The sequence below is a fragment of the Quercus suber genome, unplaced genomic scaffold (assembly GCF_002906115.3).
Source record: "Quercus suber isolate HL8 unplaced genomic scaffold, Cork oak 2.0 scaffold_253, whole genome shotgun sequence".
Taxonomy (NCBI): domain Eukaryota; kingdom Viridiplantae; phylum Streptophyta; class Magnoliopsida; order Fagales; family Fagaceae; genus Quercus; species Quercus suber.
Genome location: NW_027069709.1, coordinates 201,116 through 213,654, shown reverse-complemented (window position 1 = coordinate 213,654; position 12,539 = coordinate 201,116). Strand labels below are relative to the sequence as shown.

General features: G+C 32.6%; 1 protein-coding gene across 1 annotated transcript in view; it reads left to right on the top strand.

The window, feature by feature from the left end:
* The window catches only part of LOC112030782 (disease resistance protein RUN1), a 13,484-nt gene extending 2,064 nt beyond the window's left edge, over positions 1-11,420 (top strand). Inside the window, 5 exon segments of the mRNA XM_024063449.2 lie at positions 6,342-7,407; positions 7,524-7,862; positions 7,948-9,021; positions 9,117-9,852; positions 11,214-11,420. Coding sequence (XP_023919217.2) covers positions 6,342-7,407; positions 7,524-7,862; positions 7,948-8,595 — 2,053 coding nt within the window. The 3' untranslated portion in view covers positions 8,596-9,021; positions 9,117-9,852; positions 11,214-11,420.
* Positions 11,421-12,539: the final 1,119 nt, after the last annotated feature.

Below are 12,539 nucleotides of genomic sequence, written 5' to 3'. Positions count from 1 at the left end.
CACAAAATCGAAAGAAATGGGCTCATAATATATAAGTAGGCTAAGAGGTTGAGACTACATAAAATAAAATAAACAAAAAGATAAAGTTTGGCTACAAAACTGGTTGTAGCCTAAAACTAAAATCTTACTCAATAAAATAAACATTACAACTATGTGGGGCAAAAGCAAATGCAAAGGCCCAAAAAGGAAAAATGGGCTTTGGAGACGAGCCATGCGAGCCCATTACAATTAATTTGTAGAGATAGGAATAGTAGACCAACACTTAGACTTCCTATCTAATAAAGAAAGGGTCCAGATGGAAAGAAGTAAAATTTAACAAGCAAAACAAGAGTAAACAAACATATTAATGTATCCTCGATCAGCCGAGAAAACTAGTTACACTTTAGGGGTTACAAGTTTTAGTGTTTCCTCTCTCTAATTTCTAGAACTTGATCCCTGTTCATTGGATCCCTCCTCCTTTCATAATGGTCTCCTTTTAATCTTGACCCTCCAAATGGAGGGTGGTTGATTTCCCCACCAGATACTTGTCCCATCCCACTTTCAGAGAAAGTACCGAGTGAAATACAGGTTGTACATGTCTTGACACTATTTAGGTGTCATTCAACCATTAATGCAGCCGACATAGTGGTTGCAAGGCATTTAATGCGGAGGTAATGGATGCTTCCCTAGGAAGTTTCCTTCCTCTTCTTTACAGATACCTGCTGTTATTGCTTCCCTCAATTCATGCTTCCCAGCGTAGGGGTGGAATGCATCTTATCTACCTCTAGACGCTCACATCCAAGGGGTTTCTTTGAACGCTACAAGTCTGGCCACCAAGTTCCTCCTCCCATCCCTCTCAACTTATACAGCCTGGGACCATTTAGTTGAGCACATACATTCCTCGAGCATAGCCCAGCAAAAGTGCCATCTCTGGATTCCCCTCTCACAACTACATATTTTGAAAATCTAATCATTGAATTGTATGTTCTTTACGCTTTTAATACACCTATATTTTATACATAATTCTAAACTGTGAATAACCCAAACATAAGGGGGAATGCTTTTTTCCCAAAAAAGCTTAGATCTTGTAGACAAAAAGGGGAATGCTTTTTCCCAAAAAAACCTTAGATCTTGTAGACAAAAAAATTACAAATAAACATGAAGATCTAAAAGTTAAATAAAATAGTAGTCAGATCAATGGTGAAGATAAAAAATGAAAAACATTTTGAGGTAATGTTAAAACAAAGAATTTAATAAGTAATTATAAAAATCAAGAATCTTGTAAAATCAGAGTAGTTGTCAAAGTACATTTGGAATAAAGAAATGAGAAACATTTTGAAAATGTAAATTTTGGTTTAAATGACTATTGATATGATTTGAAACCGTCCACAATCATGACAATGATTCTCATTGATGAGTGTTTTTTTTTTTTTTTTTTTTTTTTTTTTTTTTAATAATTTAATTGTTGGGAGGGGCGACATTTCCATTAAAGACATCAGGGTTGCAAGTACATCAATTGTTCTATTTGTTATAACTTTTTTCTTACTGTGAAGATTTAAGAAAATTAAAAAGGAGTATGACATAGAAATCAAGAAATGTGAAAAAAAAATGATTTCATAAAATTAAGAACACTCAAAACTTATTAAATTTTGTTAGTCATAAAGAAAAATTTGGTTCTCACTTAGATTAAATGATCTGCTAAACAGATTAAACCTCAATTACAGTGCTACTTTATAAGGACATGCTTGGTAACAATTTTTTTCCCTTATTTTCAGTTTTCGAAAATAGTTTTTTATTTTTAAGACTAGAAAACTTTTATGACATCCAAAATGAATAGAAAACAAAAATTGTTCTTAAAACTCAATTTGTGAAGAAAATTAAAAACATGCAAATGGTTGTTTTCAATTTCTATTTTTAAAAACCCAATGAAAACACGAGCCTAATTTAATGAATTCCCAAATTTAATGAGTTAGCACTAAAATTCAAATCCTAGTAATAACAAATTTCAATATTTTTATCTCTCTCTTCTCTCGCGCAAGACTTTTTTCATTTCAACTAACCAAACATGTTTTTGATTTTGAAAATACATGAAAATTGTTTTTTCTTTCTATTCCCCAAAACAAGTTTTTGAAAACAAAAAACAAAAATTGTTATCAAACATAGCCTAAACTTTTCGAATTCCAATATATATTTTTTTAATTGCATGAAGCTAAGATTGTATTTTGAATGTTTTTTCTCCTTTATTTATACTATACTAGCTTAAAACTCATGCATACAATTAAGAATATCCACAATTCAATATATGTTTTGTCACAACCCAAATCCAAACCATGTATTTAATTGGACCGGCATGCTAATACCAACCCTAAGCCTAATATTAATACGAACCAACTAACTTGACTATGAATTTTTTTTCTTTTTCTTTCAACACATTGCTATAATTTTATTTGCTAATCTCACAACATGGACAACTTAGTCCAACTATAGGAAGTGTTAGGTTCTAAAGATTTAGGAATTTATGTATTTAGAACTCTAATGTGTAATGTTGGCAAACCATGATCAAAACAATATGTTTAGTCTTGTTTAGGCTTGCTCAAAGTTGGGTATTTCATGTAAAGTTGGAATCGAGAGGCTGCAAATGCATTGGTGCATTTTAGCCTGGCTCGATCGATCGAAAGAAAGGCTTGATCGATCGAAAGTAAGACTCGATCAATCGAATCTCGGGCAGAATGTTTTTCTGCAGAATATTCTAGCTCAGCCCTAATTCATTAAACGTTTTGAGTTTTCTGTTTTTACCCTAGGTATATAAAGAAAAACCCTAGCCACGTTTTTGGAGTTGCTCCTGTTGTATTATTGCTCATACTTTTCTGTTTTGTGTAAATCTTTTGTGAGATCTAGAGGAGCTTTCCTTTACACAAAATTTAGGGTTTTCTAGGTAGAGATTACTTCAACACCTTGATGATCAACTCGGTTGCTGCCATTGGAGTTTAAAGAATAACAAGCGTGGGTGCTTATAGTTGATTAGAGAATCCAAGAAAGAAGGAGTCCGTGGATTCGGAGCTTGCACATGGTCGTGTCAGTAAGTTCTACTGGTGGATAGCATTAGGAAGTCAAGCGGGGAGCTTGTAAGTCCTTTTGTATGAACTTCGATTCTTTCATAGTGGATTTAGGTTTACCTTGAGGATAGCTAGGTCAAATCCTCCCCAGGTTTTTTACCGGTTTGGTTTTCCTGAGTGATCATATCTTGTGTTATTTATTATTCCGCTGCTTTATACTTTTGATATGATTGTATGTTTGTGATAACCTAGAATTGCATAATTTGACTAAGTAACAACTTGGCTAATTAACTAGGTTAATCTGGTTGGTTTAAGGGGTCTAAAACCGTTTAGGAAGTGATAACATCACATACATACTGTTGCATCTCCGTAGTTTACATTAACTCCATAATGCATAACAGTGAAAGACTAATACCATCATGAGTATCATTACAATAGGAAATGTTTGGTACAACCTCACAATAAACTACCCAACAGAATTACATTACAGAACTAAACTTGCTCGGTAAGGATGTGTGGGCGTGAGCATTTAATAACATGCATGGAATGCATTATAAACAAAATAATTTTCACATGGATATGACTTGCTTACAAACCGAGCTCATGATAAAATGGTTTCATGAATTTGCATAAAACATGATATAAACTTTCTTGAATTATAACATTTGATCAACGTCGTTATGGAAACACGAATCATAAGCTGCATAGCATGTTAAAAGTCTCCTTTGAGAAACATAACATGAAATCATAGGTTTTGGAAAGCATTACCTTTAAACATATAACTTGGGTTTCGTAAACCATTCATGACAATCATAACTCTCATGCACTAAAAATGCTTTTGCAAATCTCATAACCGAACATAAAATGTGATACTCATGAATTTAAAGTCAAACTATCATAGTGTCAAACATACTGTAAAACTACTGGATCATAAAAAGTATTGGATCATAATCATCTAAGTTATTTTGTAAACTAAACTACTTGACCCTTATGGCTAGCCATTTGACTCTACGCCAAGTACTCCCCAGATATAAACATCTAGGTATGGTTTATCTAACTCTGTGCCAGGTATTCCCCAAGTACAAACATCAGGGTACAATTGTCATATGACTCTGTCTAGTAGTCCCCGGGTATAAACATCTAGGTACATTTTTCAACTATATCAAGTACTCCTTTTCCTATGCCGAGTACAATGTTACAATGACTGGACCCATCTTTCTATTTGAAATTCATTTGCGCTTAAAATTTGTATTAATTTTAATACTTTAAAAAAAAATTAAAGATGTTATTATTCAATTAAGTATCCCCAAATTACAAAGTAACAACATTGTTCAATTTTAATAAGTTGTAATATTGAGTGCATTTTGTATTAGATTCTGTGTGGCCCTTCCATTAAAGCATTTTCATCCCATTATTCCATCCTATTCTATTTTATCATCTCAAAAAACTACTTTATTAATTATACAATACCATTTTACAATACACTCAACATTTCAACTTTTATTTTACCATACTACACATTAAAATAATGTATTTACACAATAAAATAATATATCTACATAATAAAATATTATATTCTGAAGAGAGAGAGAAAGTGAGACAGTGGAGAGAGGAGGTAGATTTTTGTAGGTAGAATAAAATAATAATTTTTGGATTTAGAATGTTGCTACAGTATTGCAAATTTTTTTAACTTTAGCAGACCAATTGTTGACATTTTTTTGTGCTAAAATGGTAAATCTTGGCAAAATATGACATATACCGTACCAGCTGTGAATGCTTTTATAGTTGTTTTCCTGCATTTTCCTTTTTCCTTTTATTTTATTTTATTTTGGATTGCTTCCAAGTATTTTCTTGTGCATATATAGATTTGCGAAAATGGAGCCCACGTCCACATGAAAAAGAAACAAAAGTTAGTCTGCCAGTAAATATTAAATAAAGAAGAAAGACTTTATGCAATGACTTATGGTGGGATGCCTTGCCCACTTGCCCACCGACTCTAATAAAAAAAGCAAAAGTTGGTTTGATAATAAAATAAGGGTCATGCTAACGAGTTCTTTTATGGTATTGGTTAATAATCAAATTAAAGAAAGTTTTTATGGGAAAAAAAAACAATTAATATTTTGACAATTTTTTTCATTCTTCATAAAAGTAATATCAAAACTTTCCTAAAATGGATTGTTAACTAATGTCTTAAGGGCACTCGTTAGCATTTTTCATAAAGAAGCAAGACTTTACGCAACAATTTATGGTGAGATCCCCACTTGCCCACCGACTAAAATAAATTAATTAATTGATGGGTCATAGACAATGAACTTTTGACCTATCTTCTCACTCTTATTACAACTTACAAACACATACTTCCATGTGCGTTCACCAAGACGCTTTTTTGAGGGTGTTTTGTTTTTGTCAAACTTGCAATTTCATGAATCTGTAACCTCACTGTTTTAGCTCATCCATTTCCGTCATGGCTCTTCTTCCATCCGCATCTTCCTCTTCTTCTTCCAAGAGATAGAAATATGATGTATTTCTTAGTTTCAGAGGCAAAGACACCCACAAAAAATTTACAGACCATCTATATATTGGTTTTGAACAAAAAGGCGTATCCACTTTTACGGAAAATGAAAAACTTAAGCAAGGAACATCTATTGCCTCATAGCTCTTGAAAGCAATAGAAGAATCGAGGTTTGCTATTGTTATTCTATCAAGAGACTATGCTTCTTCAAAGTGGTGCTTCATTGAACTAACAAAGATAGTTGAGTGCACGGAAAAGATAAGATTGGTAGTTAGAGAGTTTCAAAGATAACATACAAAATGGACAAACATGGAAAGTTGCTCTGACAAAAGTTTGCTAATCTTGCTGGATGGGATTTAACAAATAAGTATGAATGTCTTTGGAATAATGCTATATATTGTCAACTTTTTTTCTTTTTCAAAATTTATTTATTACTCCTATTAATTACTATTTTTTACTCGGCCACCTGATAAGAGTGTATTTTTAACTATTGGTAGAATAACCTAGGCTAACCCTATTCTAATTCTAGTAGGACTAAATTCTAGTCATGCAAGTTTAAACTTTACATAGACCTTGCAAAATATTAGGCCCTTATCTCTAAAATTGCCCCCATAATACATCTAGTAATGAATTTTGAAGTATAATTAGGCACTATTAATGTGGCTAAACAAAGCTAAGATTAAGTTTAAGATGAACGTTTTTCCTTTAAACGTGCTTAGCTTTGTGTCATCAAAATTATAGTTTTTCTATTTTCTTTGCAAGCATGAAACAATAATTATCCATAAAATCATTAGAAGGATATTTACTGAGTTGTATCACAAACTCCCAAGTGTTTCTAAGGACCATGTTGGAATGGACTTCGGCGTGGAGCAAATGCTAGATTCATACTTAGGTGAAGGATTGGGCGGTGTTCGCTTTATTGGGATTTGTGGGATGGGTGGAATAGGCAAAACAACACTTGCACTAGAAATTTATAGAAGAATTTCTGGTAACTTTGAAGCTAGTAGCTTTATTGCTAATGTTAGAGATGCAACTAAAAATCAAGGTCTAGTTTCTTTACAAAAACAACTTCTTTCTAAAGTCCTCATGGAAAGTGAAATAAATATATGGAATGTTTATGAGGGAATTGATGTTATAAGGAATACATTATGTTATAAAAATGTCTTTACTGTTCTTGATGATGTGGATGGAGATGAACAACTAAAAGTATTAGCAGGGAGACATGATTGGTTTGGTCCAGGGAGTAGAATTATTCTAACAAGTAGAGATAGTCATTTCTTGCAAAGAAATGGAGTGGATGATGTATATAAAATTAAAGGGTTGAATGATGATGAACCTTTGAAGCTTTTTAGTTGGAACGCATTTAAGAAACCCCATCCTAAAGAAAATTATGTGGATTTGTCTAAGTACTTTGTGAACTATGCTAAAGGCCTTCCTTTAGCTCTTAAAGTTGTAGGTTCTTCGTTGTATGCTAAAGGAAGGAATGAATGGAAAAGTGCCTTAGATAAATTAAAAGAAGAACCTAATAGAACCATTTTGGATATACTTCAAATAAGTTTTGATGGGCTTATAAATTTTGAAAAAGGGTTGTTTCTAGATATTGCATGTTTTTTCAAAGGAGATAAAAAGGATTGCATAAGTGATATACTGGAAAGTTTTGGCTATTATCCAGACTACAATATTGGTGTTCTTAAGGACAAATCTCTCATAACCATTGATGACCAAGGAATTCTATGGATGCATGATTTGTTGCAAGATATGGGTCAAGAAATCATTTGTCACGAATCCCCTAAAGAGCCTGGTGGACATAGTAGATTGTGGATTTATAAGGATGTCATTAATGTATTGAAGAATAATATTGTAAGTTGACTAGTAAAAACCTAAACTTAAAGATGTGTGTGTGTGTGTGTTACTATAAAATTTTCTAAGAATTTTTACCAATAATTCCAAATTCATTTTTTTTTTTTGCTTATTAGGGAACAGAGGTAGTTGAAGGCATAATGCTAAAACTACCTATTCAAAAAGTGGAACACTTGAGTGCTGAAGCCTTCTCAAAGATGAAAATTTTGAGATTGCTTAAAATTGGTAATGAGAAACCTCCAGAAGACTTCATAAATGGTACTATGCAACTTCCAAAAGACTTTAAGGGGAAGGTGCAACTTCCAAATGAACTCAGTTATCTTTCTAATGAGTTATGTGCTATTGAATGGCACAGTTATCATTTAAAATGCATACCAACCAATTTCCAACCAAGCAAACTTGTTGAATTAAGAATGCATTGTAGCGGCATCAAACAACTATGGAAAGGAAATATGGTAAGATTATTACTTATGCAAATGTGTATTATATTCCTTTTCATTAAGGCTTGACTTTATCTAATTATTTATTGGTTTATAACAGATTTTAGATGAGTTAAAGCTTATAGACCTCAGTGACTCTCAAAACTTGATCAAGACCTTGAAGTTCAGTAGAGTCCCAAATTTGAAACAGTTGATTCTTCAACGTTGTATAAGACTATCTAAGATTCATGCATCTCTTGGAAATCTCAAATGGCTTATTCGATTGGATCTAAGCAGTTGCAAGTGGCTTGAGAGCCTTCCACCCAAGGTCAACATGGAATGTCTTGAAATTTTTATTCTTTCTGGTTGTTCAAGACTAAAGAAGTATCCAGAGGTTGAGGGAAATATGTCAAGTTTGTCGGAACTTTATTTGAATGAGACTGCTATGAAGGATCTACCATCGTCAATGGAGCATTTAACTGGTCTTATTAAATTGGATCTAAGAGACTGCAAAAACCTTTCAAGTCTTCCAAATGTTTGTTGTTATTTGATGTCTCTAAAAATTCTCACTTTGTCTAGTTGCTCAAAAATTAATGAACTGCCAGAGAATTTGGGGAATATTAAAGGTCTTAAGGAGCTAGATGTGAGTGAAACTGCTATTACAAAATTACCTTCTTCATTTTTTCTCTTAAAAAATCTCAAAGTACTCTCTCTTCGTGGATGTGAGGGCTTATCATCAAATAAAGTCATCAGTTTTCCTTTAATGTGAAAAAGAAGAGTAGATCCCATGGGCATGTTAGGGCGTTCTCTTTCTGATTTATGGTCTTTGACCAAATTTAATCTAAGTTATTGCAATCTTCAGGCAATCCTTGATGGTCTTGGTTGTTTGTCCTCTTTAACAAATTTAGATCTTAAGGGAAATAATTTTGTTTGCCTTCCTGAGAGTACCACTCGATTGTCTAATATGAAGTCTCTTCTTCTGTGTGGTTGCACACATCTTCAATCTTTGCCAAAGCTTCCATTAAATATTGAGGTTATTGATGCAGATGGTTGTACCTCACTAGAAATGTTACCATTAAGACCTGAAGATGGTCTTTATCCGGACCTCTATCTTCTCAATTGTGTTAAATTGATTAACAATGAAGACTATGGTGACATGTTATTAACAACGCTAAGACATCACATTCAATTTAAGGTCTCTCTCTCTCTCTCTCTCTCTCTCTCTCTCTCTCTCTCTCTCTTGCTTGTGAGGTTCTAAATATAATGATTTTTTAATTTTGTACATTTCAGGGAGATGAACCCATTTATCATATTATAATTCCTGGAAGAGAAATTCCGAAATGGTTTAGGCATCAAAGTGTGGGGACTTCAATGAATTTTCAAGTGCCTTCAGATAAATTGAAGGGAGTCGCTATGTATGCAATTTTTGTACTCCACCAACATCATCCACTTCATTCAACTTATGAGACTAGTGGAGGTTATATATTTATGCATAGGCTTCAATTTTACTTGAAAGCCAACAGATATGAAAGCCAATCGATACCTGACTTTCCTTTTTCGGAAGAATTTGGTAAGATTGAATCGTATCATCTTTACCTCAGTTACATTCCCTATACAGTATTCGATCAGGAATTGGGTCAAATGGAGATTAGATTTAAAACCAAAGGTCCAAGATTGGAGGTTACAATATGCAGGGCCCATTGGGTATATGAGCAAGATATTGAAGATCCGAATCAAACTATGCTTGGGTGCAACAGTAGCAACAACTGTAGCATCACTCCTTATGAGGATGATTTGGAAGATTTAGCAAAAGATACCAAAATTGAGTGAAAGCCATGATGAGTATGATAGGGATGAGAATGGAACTAGTGGAGAAGGTACCTCTAAGCTAATTGAAATATTCATTCCACATTTGGGAAATTGGATTGGGAATTTGAGCACACAAGGACAATGTAAATCTGATTGAGAGGAAGAGAAATCCCAGTGAAAGTGGTGGCTTTAATGAATCTGTACAGCTGAATTTTTTGTAAGTCACCGATATCTTTCTTCCTTTTAGAGATTTTTTTTTTTTTTTTTTTGTAGCTTTATATTTCGTTTTTCGTTTTCTAAATTCATTGGCATATATGCTTTCATTTGAGTTCAGTAATTTGTGATTCTTATTTCTGCTAGTTGCCCTATATTGGATACGATGAAGTTGTTGGACTTTGTAGTTTATTAGTGAGGAGAAACTGTGGCATTGTCTAGATTAAAGAAGATATGTGCAACAGACAGCACACTCATGATTATTAATTTTGTGGGGGTAAAGTAGATACTCTTGTTGCTCTCTTGGTATTCAAAAGGAAAGAAGAAAATTAGGGCTGTTTTTCACCAGGGTGATTGCCTTCTCTCAGGCCAACCATGTGTTTGTGTTATTTTTTTTTCCTCACTTCATCAATCATCTCGAAGGTAGATTCAAGAGATTTTTCCTTTTGCTTCTTCTAATTAGTTTTTATAGAAATAGGTAGATTCAGGCAATAAAATTATTTGCAAAGTTTTCTTGTTGAACAAGGTTTTGACCTGACAGCTTTTACGCATATCTTCTAATGGATTTTATGGTAAAGAGATATTTTGTTTGCATTTTTTGATTTTGTATTGTATATTCAGCTCTAGTTGTTTGGCTTGGATGATGATATAGTTAATATACTAATACTTATTCACTCCATGGGGTATGTAGTTGGCTTTTGCCTTGGCATTATTTTCCCAAGATGATTTTGTAGTTTCAGGGGATAATCTTTTGAAATTGAAATTTATTATATTTTCGTAAGAAAGAGTTCTCTCTTATTTACTTGTCCACTGAACATTAACTCTCTGTTTTCCAAAGGAAGAAATGGTACTTCCAAGTGTTGTTCTTGAGTTTTTGTTGCTAGAATACCTCCAAGTGTCACAGATGATGATATTTGCAAGTATCAAATTATGTTTTGATCACATTCACCACCTCTTGTTGTTGCAATTAGCAATATCTAGCAAATCCATATGCTTTTACATCTGCTTGCATCACTGATTAACGCTGTAGGATTGTAAAATAATTAAAAGTTGATGGATAGTTAATGATTGTTGCAGTTACTTTATGAACTAAGCTCCAATTTTAGATGCTTACATACTGAAGCTATACAATCCTGTTAACTGTAACAGAGATGAGTGTTTCTTTTTTTTTTTTTTTTTTTTTGTGTTTTTGACATTTTTTTTTTCAGGTTTAACAATTACTTACACTAAATTATAATAATAAGCTGTTGTAATATAATTAGTTAACTTCTTTGAGTTTCTTGCTTGTATATTGCTCTACATTGAACTGCATTCTCATGTTTTTTTACATTGAAATGTTGACTTTTAAAGTTGCTTGCATTTCAGGATCCAGTGACAAAACAACGAATTGGAATTGGAGTTGAGATGTATAGAGAAGTGCAGGAAGTGCAGCTAGAGTTTTATAAAGTTTTTGTATTATGGCTTTATTTACTTGAATTTGTAGAAAACATATAGTGTTAATTTAATTAAGAGATTTTAAACTAAGTACAGTGTTTAAGGTGTTGTTTGGAAGATTGAAAATTGTGGAACTTCATCCTTTGTTGTATTTTGTATTATGTCTGCACACAAATTGGTCTTCCATTTAACCTTATTTAGATGTAGAAAAACTGAAGATCTAAATTTCAGTAGAGTTACCTATCAAAAAATTCATTAGAAGCAAAACATAATTGCTTTCGGCAACAAAATTTTTAATTCTTTCTTATTTGTTCTATAATGATTGTTAATTCATTACCATTGCTGTTTCTATAATGAGATCCACCATGAACGTGAGAAGAATGGGCATCATGTCGTCGTGTTTTAGAAACACCCAATAATTTTCCTATAACACGTGAGTCCCTGACCACAGCAGAAGACACTAATTTTACTAAATCAACCTATGTATTCTTACCATGGTGTCATACCATAGTGTCATGGACATTGGATACCAATATGATACAGTATCAAGAAGTCCTGAACATGGCAAGGGCCTAGAATACTACAACATATATATATATATATATATATCTGACATTTTTGTTCTTATGATATTCTCCTTAAATTAATTAAATTAAGGGAAAAATTATTGGAAATATAAAGGAATACCACTTCAATGAATATAATTAAATTCTCCTTAGTATAATTCAATATGTTATCTTTTCTATAGGTTACTTATCATATTAAGACCAACTCACATACTGGCACTGCAGCATAACTGCATCTACTCTCAATTGCCATCACCATTGTCTTGAGAACTAGTTGTGTGTAATTTTACAATGAGAGAGCCTTCATTGTAAAGGCTAAGCAATCATAAAGGGATCACTATTCACAAGTAATTCACAAGAATGGGCACAATCATAAAGGGATCACTATTCACAAGTAATTCACTCAAATAAATCCAAGAATACATTCAATTGTATACTTAATTTTATAAAATGATTAAGTGGTTGAATATAAATGGAATGGTAGAGACTTTCTGTTTACAACTTTTTATAAAAACTTTTCACTTCTTTGTAAAATTGAGTGTTCAATTTTTTTTTTTTTTTTTTTTGCGCCAAACAAACGCATATATTAAAGAAACGAAGTCCTAACAAACAGACTCAAAAGAGTATCAAACTTTATAAAAAAAAAAGGTAGCATGAACAGGCACCGTAAAAAATAACTATTTGTCAGTAA